Raw genomic sequence first — 17,035 nt, forward strand, 5'->3', positions numbered from 1 at the left:
CTTACATTGTGTTTGGGCGTCTCTATGAAGGAATCAGTTCTTGTCCCTGTGGAGCTGTTTGGAAGGTACATGTGGGAAGTTCAGATAAAAGCAGAAACGCATAAAGCTTGGGAAGCTGATGTGTGGCTTTTTCCAGTTACAATCTGTCTCTCTTTGTATGGCAGGCTGAAGTTCCAGATGTTGTTTTGGCTTGGAGATAGTGGATAGGGGAAAAATAAGCATTCTAATGTTAACAGAGTCAGCCTGTCTGGATCGGAGCTGACAGGAAAAGGGAGAGATAAAGCCTCCATTAGTGGTGTGTGCAGTGCTGAAGAGCCAGGGCGGCTGTCCCTGGCAGGCAGGCCTGGGCTGGCCATGCCCGGTGCCAGCTGTGTGCCACCACTGTGACACTGAGCTCTGACTGCAGTGGGCTTGCTTCGGGTGTGCACCCCCCTTTGGAAGTTCATTCTTGCCCCTCGTGGCGTCCTGCTTGCCCTCAGCAGCTGCCTCTGGGATTTGGGGTGCACAGCTGGGGTGAGGGGCTGGTCCAGCACGCTTTGGGGTCCCGTGGCCCTGTGGCTCCCACCTGTTGGGCCTCTCTCTTGGAGCACCAGCGGGCTTTTTGAAGCTTGTTCCTGCCCGGAGCTCCATTCATTGTGAGCTGCAGAGTGGTTTGGGCATGCGTATGCTGGATTTCTGATGGAGGAGGCTAAGCTGCAAGCTCTGTTCCTGGTGTAGGGCAGATGTGCTCTGTCCTGGAATGTGGGCGTCAAGTTCCCAGCCTCTGCTGGGCAGCTTGGAGCCATTTGTGGGAGCACCTTCCCGTGAGGGGACCCAGGTCAATCCACTCTGAAGAAGGAGTGCTGAAATGCACATTAGGAGTACATGTGGTGGCCAGAGAAGGGATTTCCTGGATTAGTCCATAGGCTATACATATAATAGTCTCTCCATTTTCCGTGTTATATTAAACGCATGAATATACTGTGTCCTGTGTCTCTTTCATGCCTGTTCGTCCTGTCAGGCTTATTTCCAAAATGTATGAGCAGATTATTTTTAATTAATCACTGAAGTTCTGCTGACTTCCTCCTCAGTCTTTTTTCCCTCTGCCATTCCTGAGTCTAGGCAGTAACAGTTTGTGGTCAGTGCCCATCCCCACGCGTGGCATGGGGTCCTTTGGGGCTTTCTGGCCTCGGAGTGTTCTGGTGAGAATGCTCTCTTCACTTGCCTCAGTGCTGCAAAGCTGGAAGGGAATAGTGCTGATGCTGACTCATCTGCGGGACAGAGGAGCTGAGCTGCTGCACTCCTTCTGGGATAGGAAGTCTTGGCTGTTTGCTGCTTAGAGCTGGGCTAAGTTTGTCCTCATCAGTTTGTGTAAGTTACTGGAACGAGGGTCTGGGTGAGCTGCCAGGTGTTGGTGTAGCAGAGTGAACGTGTACAGTGGTGGCCAGCTGGATGTGTGTGCCAGCATAGGCCAGGACTGGAATGGTTTAACCCTTTTTGGCCTTGTTTTTCTCTCAGAAGTGGGAATATGTGCCTGGAGCTGGCTGGCTGACCAGCTGTGATTGTGTATGCATTACCTGACGTCCCCGAAATGCCATCCTTAGAAATCCCATTGGACTGGGATGTGCAAGGCATGTCAGAATGAAGGGCCTGTTCCATGTTTGGTGGAGGAAGATGCAGAAAGGGAATCTGGGTGTGGGAGACTGCTGCTGCCTACCTTTGTGCTGCTCACATTCCTCACTTGGGCCCGCAGGCAGCAGTGGGGTGTCTTGCTCATGTGGTTCATGACTCAAGCCAAGCCCAGATGTTTTCATGCCTGGTCTGGCCTATTTTCTGAGAATAATTTTGGATGCCTCAGTCCATTTTATTGTGGTTTTCTTAGTGTCTAGTCCAGCTGAAGTTCAGATGATTCCTGGCCTAACTGGATGCTCACAGGCAGACATGGCAGCTTCTGCTTTCTCTCTGCAGCTGTGTTCCTGCTAACTTCAGAGCACTCACAATTAGAGCTACGCTGGTGAGAACCTGGGGTAGACTTTTAAAGCTGCTTTTTGGTTTTTGAGTGGAAAGCTTTAGAGCGTGAAACCCAGAAGAGTCTGTTTTATGGCCAGAAGATGAGTGAAAATGCTGAAGGTTTCTGTGAAGTCGGATCTGGCTTTGTTGACCAACCTGGCTTTCCATTTCCACTGAGCAGTGAGGGTAGGGACATGGAAACCTTTTTGTACTGACTGCTGGTCCTTTCCTTCAGCATTATCTGGCTGACAGGTTGGTGACAGTTACTATCCAGAGTATCCAAAATTTATTTCCTCATGCCTTTGACAGTGCTTTAGTGCTTTTTGACCCTTTGTAGGAACAGTTTGTATAGCAGGTTATTTGCGGGAAGTACATTCACTCCTTTGAGTTTTGCTCTGAGGAAAATGGCTTGATGTTCTTTGAAAAAGAGTGGGATGGTCACCTGCTGTGTGTGAGCAAGAGCTGCCTTGTGTCCTGTGCAGAATGATCCCTTCCTCCATCACAGCCCAGGGCTGAGGAGGGCTGTTGGCCCGAAGCACCTTTGGGTGCTTACTGTGTTGAGGAGCAGTGGGTGAAGGTGGTCTTTGGCTCACTGTCCTCAGTGTGTTACATTCCCAGTCGTGGCTGGGTGCTCTGTGCAGAGATGCTGGACCTTGGGGATGGCCGCTGGATGTGTGTCACGAGCTCCCTGGTCTCGTGAGCGTGGCCTTGTTCCCGGCTGCTGATAGGCGTGGGGCTCCCGAGGCAGACTGGTCCCGAAGGGCAGCTCTGGCTTGCGTCGTGCTTCACATCTGCAGCTGAGTGTGTGTGAGGTCAGCCATGGGAGTTTAGCTGTTAAATAGGGCTGAGACCGGCTGCTCTTGGCTTCTGCAGCAATTAAGCCAAAGTCTGTATGAATCCATGGAATGGTTTTCCGAAGATCTCCAAGTGCAGTCGGGTTTGGCAAGGCCACGTGAGATGTATGAGTTTGACAGCATACTGCTGGATAGGTGGAAAGGGAATACTTGAAACAGCTCTGGAAGGAAGTGTCAGAATTGTGTATAATTGTGGTACATTTGGTGTTTGGAGAGGTGACCAGGTGCCTGAGGATTGGGCTGAGGGGTGCACAGCAGGCAGTGATGGACATCACTTGGGACAGTGATGGGCAGCTCCTGTCCCAGGGGCAGCACAAGGCTTTGCCTGAGAGGTCAGAGTAGACACAGCTGTAACAGCAGCTGAGGAATGCCAGGACAAAGTGGTTTGTGAAGTTCTTGAGCTGTTTCAACACACAGGCCTGAGTGCTGGATGGATCAGTGTCTCAGGTGAGACTGCCACAGGTAAGATGTGAGCGGAACAGAGAGCTGTGGTGGAGGCTGTGGTGCCTTACAAAGCCTCAGGTGACAAAGGGGGACAGCTTGCAGGATGCTGTGAGGGAGAGGATCACGCTGGAGGGAGAGAACAGGGTAAAGCTGTGAACTGCAGCACTGAGGGTAATGCTGCTGATGTGGGAAGAACAGAAATACCACTGCAAGGTTCAAGGTGGAGAAAAGCCTGAGCTGGTCTTCACTTTACTGTCTTCTTCAAGTCAGCTTTGGGTTGCTTTCCCCTTAACGGTGAGAGCCCCTCACTGTTGTTCCTGGAGTTCATGAGGCTCGTACACCTTGCTTGTGAGTGTCCCATCTGCACAGGTGGGAGGCAGGAGGCTGAGGAGCACCAGGGCTGGAGCAGGACCTGCTTCGTTTGTATCTTGGATTTGAGAACAGAATAATGTGGCTCTGACCTGTCCAAACAGGCAAGACCAAACTGTAGAACAGTGCTGCTAAAATTCTGGGGTGGTCTAGTGTAATCTCTGGAGATTTGACTTCCTTACACAGCAGGGTGTTTCCTCCTCCTTGGGATTGCTAATTGCATTCAGTTTTCTGGACTCCAGAGTAATAGTTAATGAAATGCTCTGCTGAGAGGAAATGCTGTTTCATGGCTTGTGCCTGTGGAGTGTCAGGAACTCTTCTCAGTCTGATTGCTCTATAAATGTTGGTTATTTTTCTTTGGCTGGCTGAGGCTAGGAGCAGTTAAGCTGTAAGTGGGGTGCAGAATGAACACCTGACTTTTCCATGTCCCTTAACCTTTCCGACTTTGTAGCAGCCCATCACTCCTGAAGAATGCTGCTCTAATGCCAGTTTAATCCTTCAGCAGTGAGCCGGAGGTGTGAAGCCAGGCTCTCCTGTCTCTCCTGGGTACCCCTGCCACGTACTGGGCTCCTCTGCGCCTCTCCTGCTCCTGCCCTGCTCAGGTTTATAGATTTATGTATATACACAAATGAAAATATGTGTATGTTTATAGTATTTCCAGCTTTGATGGTTCTATGTTAACTAGTGGCTGTGTTTGCTGAGTCGTGCTGCCATTGTATTATTCTGACAATGCAATGAAATTAATTTAAAAAAAAAAAGTTTTGGTTAATTTTTATTAAAATACCTGAAACTACTCAGGGTAGGGTGCTTGGGCTAAAGGGCAGAAGTAGAGTATTCTCGCGGTGATGGCCCTTTGAAAATAACTCTGGAGGGTCAGGTTTACCCAGGGCAAATCTGCCAAATCTCTCTGGGATTGTTGATGTGCAAATGAGGGGCCTCACTGGAGTGAAATATCAGCACAGCTGAGGGTCACCTGGGGAGTGCCCTCGCCTCAGTCGGAGCTTGGCTCTGAATGGTCTGGCCTGATAGCGTCAGGGGCTGCGAATACAAAGCATTTGCACCTCTCTGGGTCCCTGCATGTGTGAAAACACCCTGAGCCTGTGGGAGATGCTGCTCAGTTAATGCATTTGTAGGAACATGACCACGTTGTTATCTTGCAGCAGGGAGTGCCCCAGTGAGAGATGGTCTCTAGAAGCTGTGCACATCATCAGACCCAGGCTTCTCTGCAGCCCAGAGTAAAGAAATGAGTTTTTACCATTTGTGTAAAGAAAAACTGGGAAACCCAGGAAAAAAATCCCAGCCTTTTATTTTTTTTTTCTTAAGGGAAAAAATAGGACTCTTGTTGGTGATAACCGAGCCAAAGATTTGTTTTTGGAAATGTTTGTTTTGGTTGGCTGGAGTGTTCTGCAGAAACTCTGAACAGGCGAGCTGTGTAATATTTAACGAGTTACTAAAAAGCATTTGAAAATGATTAGCAGTGGTGATGTCATTGAGCTGCGAGTTCAGCGGGCTCGGTTTCTGGCAGGGATTGTGGTGTTTGTATGGGGAGCAGGGGTGATGCTGGGGTGTCCCTGCGGGGCCCCGCTGGCTCTGGGGACAGCAGCCGTGTCCGGTGGCGCTGGCTGTGCCTTGCTGTGCCCATGCGGGGGGCTGAGTGCTGGAGTGTCCCCTGCCAGGGCAGAGCGGTGTGTGATGTGTGATGCTGGGGTGTCCCCTGCCAGGGCAGAGCGGTGTGTGATGTGTGATGCTGGGGTGTCCCCTGCCAGGGCAGAGCGGCGTGTGATGCTGGGGTGTCCCCTGCCAGGGCACAGCGGCGTGTGATGTGTGATGCTGGGGTGTCCCCTGCCAGGGCAGAGGGTGTGTGATGTGTGATGCTGGGGTGTCCCCTGCCAGGGCAGAGGGTGTGTGATGGGCAGGCCCGGGGTGCCTGGGGCTGAGTTCCTGCCTGACTCCCTCATCACACACAGGCAGCTTCTGGAACAGACACACGCTGCTGGCTGCAGGGAAGCAGGCCAGCGCTCGGAGAGGTGGGCTTTGAGTAGGTGGAAAGTTAGTCACTGTTACCGGCTGCATTTTGGGTTTGTGTGGCTGTTTTAACATTTTAACCTAAACTATTCAGAAACAGCTTTCACAGGCAATTCCCAATAATCTCTCAGTTGAAAATGTTTGTGTTTTGGGACTTACTCACAGCTGCTGGATAAATCCAGGTGTTCTGTTTGGAGAGAGTTTGTGTCTTCACTGGCAGTTTTGTGTCGAGATGTGAGAGTACACTGTCTTTGGAGAGAGAACCATGCCAGGGGAGTGTGGCAGTCTGGCAGCAGGAGCTACTGCAGGGGTGCTCTCTTTGCCTCCTAAGCCCAAAGCCTCAGCACAGATGAACTCACCAGACCCTGATGGGGATTTTCCTCACTTTGTGGGCATCTAGAATGGCCTTGGCAGAGAGGTATTCAGAGTTGTCCATAGCTGTGACTTGTGTCTAACAGGGAAAGTGTCTGAGGAGCTTTGCAGCTGTGCGATGGAGCCTTTTTCCTGGTAGTTGCAGAATGCTCCCCTGGTAGGAGCTGTCTGTGTGCCGTGTAAGAATACCTGCACAGCAAGGAAACGTGTGTAGCATAATAAAATAACACCTTTGTTTGTATGTGCAATGTGTGAGAAGCCTCAGTAACTCATCTGAGTGTCTTGAGCAGGTCCCTGTGCGGTGCCCCGTTCGTGTGAGGTGCAGCCTGAGCATTCCCTGAGCAGCTCAGGGCCTGCAGACCCCCCGTGTTCATTGTGTGCAGCCTCTGCCCGTGTGGAGCTGTGCACCTCGCCGTGCAGGTGCTCCAGCGTGGATGCTCCGTGGGCCACAGCCAGTGCCTTTGTGAACCGGGGCTGGTGCTGCTGGATGCAGGCTCTGCCGGGCAGGCTGTTCCACAGGCCACTGCTAATCCTTGGAAGTTGCCTCCTGGTGAATTCATTTACCCCACAAGGCAGCAAATGGTATGGAAAGATACACATGCGTCTTCAAAGGCACCGGGAAGTTGCAGATAGTTTAAAAGTGTCTGTGCTTGCTTCATTGTTTGAGTAAGCCGTCTGTCAGAGGGTTGCCTAAGACCCCTGTACTGATGCAATACCTACACACAGCCTGGGCTTTTGCACTGGGGCAGATGCCCTCTGCCTCCTGCAGCCACGGGAGCTCCTGCTGCCGCGTGGAATCTCCGAACGGTTTGTGTTGGAAAAGCCCTCTAAGATCACGAAGTCAAATCATTCTTCAGTGCCAAGGCCGCCACTAACCCAGTGTGCCACGTCTGCAGAACTTCTAAATCCCTCCAGGGATGGGCACTCCACCAGTGCCCCGGGCAGTGCCAGGCAGCCTGTGCCAAGGCTGGACAACCTTTCTGTGAAGGAGTTTTCCCCAGTATGCAACCTGAACCTCCGCTGGTACAGCTTGATGCTGTTTTCTCTTGCCCTGTTCCTGTTCCCTGGGAGCAGGCTGTTTTTATTTTTATATGACACTCATGCTTTGCTACCTTTTCTTTTTCTTACAAGAACCAAGGGATTGGCTCTTTGTGAATGTGTCGGAGTTACTGACTGGGAGAAACTTCCAGGACACTTTACGCTGTGTAGCTGCCTTTCGTGTAGTGTTTTCATTCTTACTCAGCAGTGCTGTGGTTGTGCTTTGTACACGAGTACAGAAGAGCCAGTATCCCATCCTTCACTCTTTCTGTATTGTGCTCACTCTGGGTGGCACTTTGACACATTTTTGGAGCTGCGAAGTGTGGATGTGTGCCTTGTGCATTTGCAGGTGGGTACCAAACGGAGTTGGTGGCTGGCTTCCATCTTGTGAATTCTGGCAACCCAGTTGAGGCTGTAAGAAAGGACTGCCCGAGGTTGTCGCTGTCTGACGCAAGGAATGCCTTTGTGGGGCTGCTGGGGGTTGCACCTCCTTTGTGTGAGATTCAGTTAAAGAGCAAGCTGTGAATTATTGCCTTTAAATGCACATTTCTCCTTCTGAAGACACAGCTGTGGATGAATTCAGCTCGTGTGTGGCTGTTGTGGATGGCACAAGTGTGATCCAGTGTTATGGATGTTTTCTTTAGATAGGAATCTGGTGAGGTACATGCAAAATATGTACAGCCCTTGGGCTCTTGGCAGGGGGCCACTGGGGCTGTCAGCGATATCTGGGTGCTTCTGATCTCATCTGGAGAGTCTGAGCTGCTCTCATGTTCCTGTTCCCATGTCTGTGTCATATGGAGATGAAATGCAGCCTGAAGTTCCTGCACTAATGGGCTCTGTCTGCTGTGGCCTGCGCTCAGTGCTGGCTCTGGGGACTAAAGGCCACTTCCCAGCAGCCTGCAGGGTCCTTGTGGTGTTTCAGGTTCTCTGAACTGGTTCTTCTCTCCCCTCTGGCTTCTTGCAGCTGCTGTCCCGACAGTCCCAGGACAGGGCTTCACCCCACATTGCTGTAAGGCCGTACAGGAATGATTTGCCAGCACACAGTTTGCTTAGGAAGGAGAGAGCAATATTAGCTGTGGCAGCGGAACAAGCATTGTGGTTGCAGGGTGGATTTTGCAGTGTTGGGACTTCGTGACTATAGAGCGTAAGGATTCTATAGGCTCTGTTACCTGAACCAGCTGTGTGTCTCTGTGTAATGTTGGGTGTCTTCACCAAGCGTCTGATCTGCCTTGCCACTGGCTTGTTGTTCATGTGGGCTTCCAAAGCCAGCTTAAAGGACTTCACCAGAATCCAAAGCTGGCCTGCCCAGGAGCCAGGGTCCCTTCCTTGCCTGCACTGCATGGCAGGTTTGTTTGGAAATCTGGGAGCTGCCACTGTGAAAGAGACTTTTCCATCAATAGAAGTTCTGGTTTTTGAGTGATAACATGCTTTTGCAGGAGGAGGTTAAACCCAAATGATCCATATTTCTCTGTATGTGGCTGAAGCTCAGGCACAGTGTCCTGCCTCCAGCTCTGCCCTGGGTGTCCAGTACTGCTGCATCTGGAGTGTGGCACGGGGCTCTGGGATCCCTGCATCCCTCTGTGGGTATGGAGTGTGGCACGGGGCTCTGGGATCCCTGCATCCCTCTGTGGGTATGGAGTGTGGCACGGGGCGCTGGGATCCCTGCATCCCTCTGTGGGTATGGAGTGTGGCACGGGGCACTGGGATCCCTGGGATCCCTGCCTCCCTCTGTGGGTATGGGGTGTGGCACGGGGCACTGGGATCCCTGCCTCCCTCTGTGGGTATGGAGTGTGGCACGGGGCTCTGGGATCCCTGCCTCCCTCTGTGGGTGTGGAGTGTGGCATGGGATGCTGGGATCGCTGCCATGGGATCATGGATCCTGGCTGCATCCCTGCATCCCGAGCACTGGGATCGCTGCCATGGATCATGGATCCCGGCTGCATCCTGAGCACTGGGATCGCTGCCATGGGATCATGGATCCCGGCTGCATCCCTGCATCCCGGGCACTGGGATCGCTGCTGTGGGATCATGGATCCCGGCTGCATCCCGAGCACTGGGATCGCTGCCATGGATCATGGATCCCGGCTGCATCCCGAGCACTGGGATCGCTGCCATGGATCATGGATCCCGGCTGCATCCCGAGCTCTCGGCTCCCTGCCCGTGTTCCCAATGCCCTCTAGTGGCTCTCGCCGCTGTGCTGCGGTTCCATAGGGCACGGCCTCCAGCTCCAGTCAAACGGCAAAAGGAAAACACCTTTTGTGTATTTTTGCCGGTTGGTTGTTAATTCCTCTTCATTTATCTGGGTTAAATCCCAGCTCTTCCCTTGAGAAAAAAGTTCTTGTACATTCAGGTACCAGATTGTAACTGGATATCCCATGGATCTTCAAATCCATAGCAATTTCCTGTGGGGATTTATTAAGGGACGTTTTGTTCCTTACATTAAAATGTACATTTTTTTTCTCTCTAAACAACAGTAACTGGGAGGGGTGTGCTTGCTGGTGTCACTAGAACCAGACTTTGGTGCTTATGTATGTGCAGGAATTGCTTTGAAAAAGTAACTTTTTTTGAGCAGTGAGAGCAACACCTTTGAACTCATGCTCTCAAATAATTTTCGAGGGAAAGTCAGTGTTTTGTAAAGGTCAGAGCCTGTCTCCCAGCTGCTTCCCTGCTGACCCGGCGTGGCTGGCTGTGCCCAGGGCTGTCCCCAGGGTCCCAGGCTGCACAGCCGTGCTGCAGCCCGTGGCTTGGTGGGCAGAGCACGGGGTGGGTGTGCTACAGGCTGCTGCCAGTCTGCACAGCTCTGCTCAGCAAAGGCAGACTTGAGGCATTGGGAAAAGGAACAGCTGGAAGAACAGCTTCATAGAGGCAGGGTTTAAATGGAAGTATTGGGCTTTTTTTCCTTGGGAGGACCATGCATGCTGTGAAATGCATAAAATCTGTTAAAAGTCCAGTATGGTCCGTTTGCCTCTTTGGGGGTGTGGGTCTGATTGCCATCCTCATCCTCCCTCTGAGAAATACAGGGCAGGGGCTTATGTGTACAAATATACTTGTGTATATTTTTGTTTTTTGGGAACTCAAATAAACTGGTTGAAAAAACACCAGGTAAGCCCATGCAGCTGGCAGAGTTTTCCTGGTGTTTGGGCTGTGTGTGCTTCCCGTGGCTTCAGTCCCACCCTGGCGTGTGCTCAGCCTCCTTCCCTGGCAGGGCAGAGCTGGGCTCCTGCGGGGCCCTGCTGCTCTCCCCCAGCCAGGTGTGGCAGGAGAGGGGCTGGAACAGCCCGGGGGGATGCCCTGATGAGGGGGGTCGTGTGTGGGGGTCTCGGGGCAGCCCCACGTGTGCCAGAGGTGGGGCAGCTCCCACCAGTGCAAACCCTGAGTTACCTGGAAGAGCTGGCTGTGCCCGAGAGCTGCCGTGCTGCTGGCTAACCTCTGAGGCTGCCCAGCAGTGCTGAACTCGGATTTTGTTTTTTAAAGCACCTTTTCCTTGGGCCAGATGTCCCTGCTGTCTGAAGGGCTCTCGGGGGGACTGTCCCTGCCGGGATCCCCTGGAGCACTCCCCCGCTCCCATCCCTGCAGCCCCTGGGTGGCTTTGGCTCCTTGGAGTGCCTGTGTGTGGAGAGGAGGAGGGCAGGTGCCTCTGCCTGCTGGGTGAGCAGGCGCAGGGCCAGGCTGCTTCAGGCTGTTCTGCCCACGGCAGACCAGGGATCCTGACTCCACCCTGCCCTGGGAGCAGGGCACCGACCCCTTGGGGCTGGTCTGGAGCACCAGCCACTGACTGTTCCTTGGCGTGAGAGAACTGAGGCTGTTCAGCCAGCACAAGAGAACGCCCAGGGGGACCTCAGCATGGCCTTCCAGTACTTACTAGGGGCTTATAAAAAAGAGAAAGAGCAACTTTTTACACAGGCAAGATAGGAGGCAAGAAGGAATAGTTTTAAGCTAAAACCAGAGAGATTTAGATTGGATGTTTGGAAGAAATTCTTTACTGAAGCATGGCGAGTCCCTGGAGCAGGTCATGCAGAGAAGTTGTGGATGCCCCATCCTCGTCAGTGTTTAAAGCTGGCTGGGGCTTTGAGCAGGTGTCCCAAGCCATGGCAGGGGAGTTGGAACTGGAGGATTTTGAAGGTCCCTCCCAGCTCTCCTCTGCTTTGCACCGCCTCTGTGGGTTGCCCCTGCTCCTGCTGCTTAGCTCGCTCTGATCGTGTTTCCAGCACGATTGGGGTTAGGTATCTGCAGGGGTTGCGGGATGCCTTGGTGCATCGAGGGCACGGAGGGGAGGCTCCCTAGGGAATGGGTCTTGGGAAGGGAGAGTGTTGTTCTGGGAGATGGTCAGCGCTGCCTGGGCCTTCCTGTGCAGGTGAAAGCTGAGCACTTGGGTCAGAAATGTCTGATCATTTTAGCTGATGGCGAATCAATTACTGGAAATAAATACAGAGGTAATGGCTTGGCTTTCATCACTGAGCACTTAAGAAGTGCTGATGATTTGAAAAGGCACAACAGAAGAGATCTGAAAGGAAAATGACAATGTCAGATTTATTTTCAATTTTCATCTGCTTCAATTAGAATTAAATCTGAAAAATGAAGACAAATACCTGCACATAAGGAGCAGTTTGTTCCATGTGACTAGGCCAGAGAGTCCCTGCAGGGACTGACCAGCACAGGACAGACAAACCATTCTGAGTCACCAGCCCTGTCTGTTGGGTTAAATCCTGAGAAACTGCAGAAGAGTTTCTTTTCAGAAGCCTTGTTTCTGAAAAAGGGGAGTTCAGTAAAAAGTGGAGTGAAGAGTGGTCTGTATTTTCTTGTACAGACCAAGTATCATGGCAAAGATTGGAACTACAAAGGCAAATTCACTCCTTTATTTCCTGTTTTAGAGGGAGCATGTGGCTCTGCTTTATGCTGGAGGCAGCCAGGACTGTTGCACAAGGTGTAGTTACCTGTCTTCAGCAGCAGGGAAATGGACTTGTGCCATCGAAAGGAAAATCCTTGGAGAGACACCTTAAACTGGGAAATTGCTCTTCAGAGAGCAGCATCTTCCTTAAACACATCTCAGTCTTTTTCTTGCCATCCAGCAATGGTTTTTGCTGGTTAATAGAAGTTATTCTGAGTTTTCTGGTGGAGATCTTGTCCGTTTCCCCTCAAAGCCCAGATAATACAGTTTTACAGACCACCTTCTCAGTTTAACAATAATTTAACTTTCTAGGAGCTGGTTCAAAGAACGTATCATTGATATTACATGCCTGCTTGCTGCTGGAGGGTTCATATTTCCCTACTACAAGCTTCTGTGTCTACATGGTAGCTGCATGTGATGTCTCTGAATGTAAAAAGATGTTGCAGTAAATGCATGGATTTTATAAGTGAAGGAAATTATTTAGAACAAGACAGAGTTAAAAAGGAGTCCAATCAACATTGGGTTGTGTTTGTGTAGGGAGCTGATGGAAGGCTAAACACTGCTTTTGGGGAGGTTGCTGTTTTAGACAGCAGTGGAAGCTTACAGAACTCTGGTGTGTCTCCTCTCTGCAGCTCCGGGTGGTGGATGGAGTGATGATTCTCCCTGTACTGATGGTGATGGCGTTCCCATCTCCGAGCTGGCAAGGTGAGTGTTGTGCGGGGTCAGGGTTTCCAGGGTGTGTTTGCTAACTCTTCCGTGATTGCTCCGGTGAGGCAGTGGCTTTGGAAAGTGACTTCTGTAACTGGTGTACACGGCTGTGTGCACGTGAAGCTTTTGTGACAGGCAGAGTGTTTAAGATTTGCCTCAGAAAAAGGAAATAGTATTTCCACTGCCATGGAAAGGAAGGAATGGCTCATTTGAAGATCTCTTGGGTGTTCTGAGAGATGAGCCCCTGAAAGATGTGCATCACCACTTCACAAACAGCCTTTGGAAAACATTGAGTAAAGGCTTTCTGGGAGTAACTTGGTTTTCTCAGTTTTATATTTTACTTACTTGAGAGAGATCTCTGTGTCTGCTGTGGCATATCTTTGTCATGCTGAAATAGCTGAATTAGAATCGTTACCTCCTACTTAGTGGTTCTTCAGCACTACCTGAACACAGTATCGCTTCCCTTAGGCAGATTTTATTGTGTTACGATTTGGTTACCCCTAACTGAAGCTGTTAAGAGCAGGATGATGTTTTTCCTCGACTCTTCCCCTTTGCAGATGATGAGCGGAAGCTGAAGATGGTGCCCTACGAGTGTGTGTGTGAAGGCATATCCTGCGGGAACGGGGATCGCTGCCAAGGCCAGCGCTGCTTTGCCTCCCTGAGCATCAATGACGGGGCCAAGGTTTACCAGAAAGGCTGCTTCCAGGTCTACGAGCAGCGGAAAATGACCTGCAAAACGCCCCCGTCCCCCAACCAGGCCGTGGAGTGCTGCCAGGGGCACCTGTGCAACATGAACATCACAGCGCAGCTGCCCTCCTCCAAGGGTGAGGGCTGAGTTCTGCAGGGCATTCCGAGAAACGAGAGGGGGCTGCCTTTGCTCGCCGTGTTGGGAGAGAGATGGCTCCGGTGCGGGCTGAAGGAAGGGTTCCTTGGGCACCCTTTGTGCCCTGGTCCCCACCCTGGGGCCTGCTGGCACACATCTGGTGCCCACAGGACTGGTCTCTGTGGCTGGGCAGCGAGGGGGTTGCAGGGTTGGGGTCAGGATGGAGGCACTGCCTGTGGGAAGTGGCTCGGTGCAGGTGGGAGCTGTGCTGTTCCACATCCTCCGTGCAGGTGTGCTCACACCTGGCTGTGGCACAGCCCCTATCACGCTGGGTGGGCATGAGCTCGGGGCTGGTGTCAGTGCTAATGGGTTTAAAGACTCTCTCTGGGAATCTGCAAAATTTTTTTTTTCTCTCTTTTCACACTTTTTTCTTTCCCCCGTCTTTTCCAAGGGCAAACCTTCCAAGGAGAAGCTGCAGGTTACAGCATGGAAACACTAATCATCGTTATCCTGGCTCCTGTGGTAGTGTTGATAGTTTTTTCTGCAGTAGCTGTGCTGATCATACGGAGAATACAGAAAAACCACATGGAGAGGCTCAATTCCAGGGATGCAGAGTATGGCACGATCGAGGGCCTCATTGCCTCCAACGTGGGGGACAGCACGCTGGCAGTAAGTGACCTGCCTGTGTGCAGGGTGTGAGTTTTCCTCACTGCCAAACTCCCCTCTCTTCCTTCTGTGTGGTCACATCACTAAGAGCATGTTTTGCTGCCAGGGGATGCCACTTGGCCTCAGGACTTGAGTGGTGCCATTCCTGTGCTCCCAGAGCTGTAATCTCAATGAATTTTAATGAAAAGATGGGTTTGGCAAGTGTAGGTCCTTCGAGCTGGAGAATTGCTCTGTACTGCCCGTGTTCCTGGAAACAGTGTCAGCACATGAAAACGGTGTGCCTGACTGTTGGGTGCCCTGAAGTGATGGGAGAGGTGAAGAACTGTGCTGCATGTTTGATATCCAACAGCAAGGTTGGAGAAGATGTGATGCTAGGTGAGGAAGAAAGTACAGATAATTTTGACATTTAAAACCTTCGGGCCTGACTGCCGTGATCTCGGTAGCAGGACTCTGGGGTGGCTGGGGTATCAGTGACATTTTGCTGATGGAGGAGCAGTGGGAGTTGTAAGAAATGTGCAATTCTTACTCAAAGCTCAATTTTAAAGATGCACTCTTGCTCGTGCGGTCTCTGGAAAATACAATGAGCTGGGAAGTGTTCCCGTTCTGCAGGGTGGCCGAGGCCAGAGCACAAATGTCCCAGCAGCTGTCCCTCGCTTTATCTGAGCAGAGCAAGTCAAGCTTCAGGCAGATGGAGTGTGTTTCTGAAGCACTGCAGAGTTTTCTTCTCCTTGCATTGCTGAGATAAAATGTCCCCAACATTAAGAGGCTGGAAAACATTTTCTGTTTTGGTGCTGCCCCACCATAGTGTGCTTTCACTGCAAGGCTGAAGAGTGGCCTGTGTCTGTTAATATTTTTTCCTTTTTTTGTAATGCCTTTGGCTCTGTTTAATGAGCCCACAAAGCTTCATTCCGTGATACTGGTTTGATGTATCCACCATGGCCCAGGCATGTGTGCAGCTGGTGATCTGTCCTTAAGCACTGACTTCCAGCTTTTACCAGCTCCTCTGTCTTATCTGTGCAAGATCACTTCAAGCCATTTGCAGACCTTTTGTACTTCTAGTTATTTAATGTTGATAAATGGTGATAAAACCTGCCAAGAAAAAAATCAAAATTGTGTTTCAAAGAGCTGGGAGAAGCTGGGAGCTGTCAGACCCTCTGAGCCACGCTGCTGCTCTGCCTCCCAGAGTGGCTGATGCACAAAATGTAATTGGTAGCTCCTGTGCCCAAACGCTCATCTAAGCAGCAAGTCGTCTAGATTCCAGATTTTTCTTCTCCATTGTGTTTTAAGTCACTGGTTTTGTCACACAGTAGATAAGTTTACGTTTAGGATTAGTCTCTGCAGTGTAGCAAGTGCTTAAAGCCCTAAGCTGCTTAGTGGAAGGAGCTCTGGCCTCTTCAAATCTTGTTTTTACAGTTGCTGTAGATAAGTTTGGGGGTGGATTTTTGTTTTTGTTGCTTTTGTTTTGCCTCTGATGCGAGCAGGAAGGAAAATGAGCCCTTAGTTTGTGTTAAAAAGTAAGGTGGTCTCTGTCACTCCTAGATTCTTTCTCTTGAGCACTCGTTAAGGGGTTCTTAGACTAAATGAGATTTCATGGATATCTGGTCCAAGCGCTGCAATGCAGTTTTCAGGAAATAATAGAAAGTTGATTACACTTAGACTTTTTTATCCTATTTTCCTTTGTAAAGAAAGAGCCCAGCAATAGTTGTTAATGCTTTGAACTAATACAAAACTCCTGGCTGTAAAAGTAGCTGGGCATTAGCATTTTACAAGGCTAATGGGATTTTAACATTCTATCAGGATCTCACTCATGTTTATTATAAGCTTACAGCTCAAAGTCTGCTTTCTATGCACTAAAAGTACCAGAGACTGATAAAGCTTTTAAGAAAGATCTGTTACAGAAGTTTTTCTGGAGTATCAATGGCAGATCTTGTGTAGGTGATGCTGGAAAATCCCCTCACCTCATTTATTTGAAAACTGGTTTTGGTTTTAAATACCTGCACCAGCTTGAATAGCTATCAGAAGCAGAGCTGAGAGGACATAAGGTAAGTAGAAGAGGAGTGAAGTGCTGAAAAGGGCAGAATCTCGTGAGAGAGGATAGCTGGTGTGCCAGGAGTGGGCTTCCAGTGCACAGACATCTGCTGCCATGTATTTATTACACTTACTAAAGAAATAGTGACTGACTAGACAAATGCTCTTTGACCCCGAGTGACCAAATGGCATCCCCAGAGCCACAGAGATATCCCCAGACTTAACCTAGCCTGTCCTTTGTGCATCTAAACAGGGAAAAACGGGGCTTCTCATGGGTCCTAAACTTCTGCTTTTCCTTCTGAGCAGGATTTGTTGGACCATTCCTGCACATCTGGGAGTGGCTCTGGACTTCCCTTCTTGGTGCAGAGAACGGTGGCTCGCCAGATCACACTCGTGGAGTGTGTAGGTCAGTGTCTTCTGGGGGTTAGTTTTTTGTAGGGCTTTAGTGTTAGTTTTAAGGATTCAATGAATTTTCCTTCAGCATATTTTTATTATTAATTGGGTAGTGTTAATTGAGTTTAGGGGGCATTTGGGTCAAAGATACCTGGAGGCATTGGCATTGAGCCAAGATGCTGAGCAGGCACTGAAGGGGTGAGGAAGCTATTGGGGTGAGAAGCTTGGCTTGCAGACAGTATGTCCAGATCTCCACGGGACAGGGCTTGGTTTTGGTGGGGTGGGTGGTTTTTAATCCTTTTTTTGTTTGTGGATGGGTTTGGCTTTTTGTTTTCTTGAAATCTTCATTTTGCAAGGGGTGGTGATGGAATAGAAGTGTAAGGGCTGTATCCCCAGCGTTACATTTCCTTCCTGTCCTCTTTGCTGCAGAATTCAGAG

At 50.5% G+C, this 17,035-nt stretch overlaps 1 protein-coding gene across 2 annotated transcripts in view; it reads left to right on the plus strand.

Annotated features, from left to right (window-relative positions):
• ACVR1 (activin A receptor type 1) overlaps positions 1-17,035 on the plus strand; it is a 45,833-nt gene that overhangs the window by 15,851 nt on the left and 12,947 nt on the right. For both annotated transcript variants that reach the window (XM_038142642.1, XM_038142643.1), the window contains exons 2-5: positions 12,612-12,684; positions 13,245-13,511; positions 13,962-14,179; positions 16,511-16,610. In XM_038142642.1, coding sequence (XP_037998570.1) covers positions 12,633-12,684; positions 13,245-13,511; positions 13,962-14,179; positions 16,511-16,610 — 637 coding nt within the window. In that variant the 5' untranslated portion in view covers positions 12,612-12,632. The remainder of the gene's footprint in view (positions 1-12,611; positions 12,685-13,244; positions 13,512-13,961; positions 14,180-16,510; positions 16,611-17,035) is intronic.

This window comes from Motacilla alba, chromosome 7 (genome assembly GCF_015832195.1).
Source record: "Motacilla alba alba isolate MOTALB_02 chromosome 7, Motacilla_alba_V1.0_pri, whole genome shotgun sequence".
NCBI lineage: Eukaryota > Metazoa > Chordata > Aves > Passeriformes > Motacillidae > Motacilla > Motacilla alba.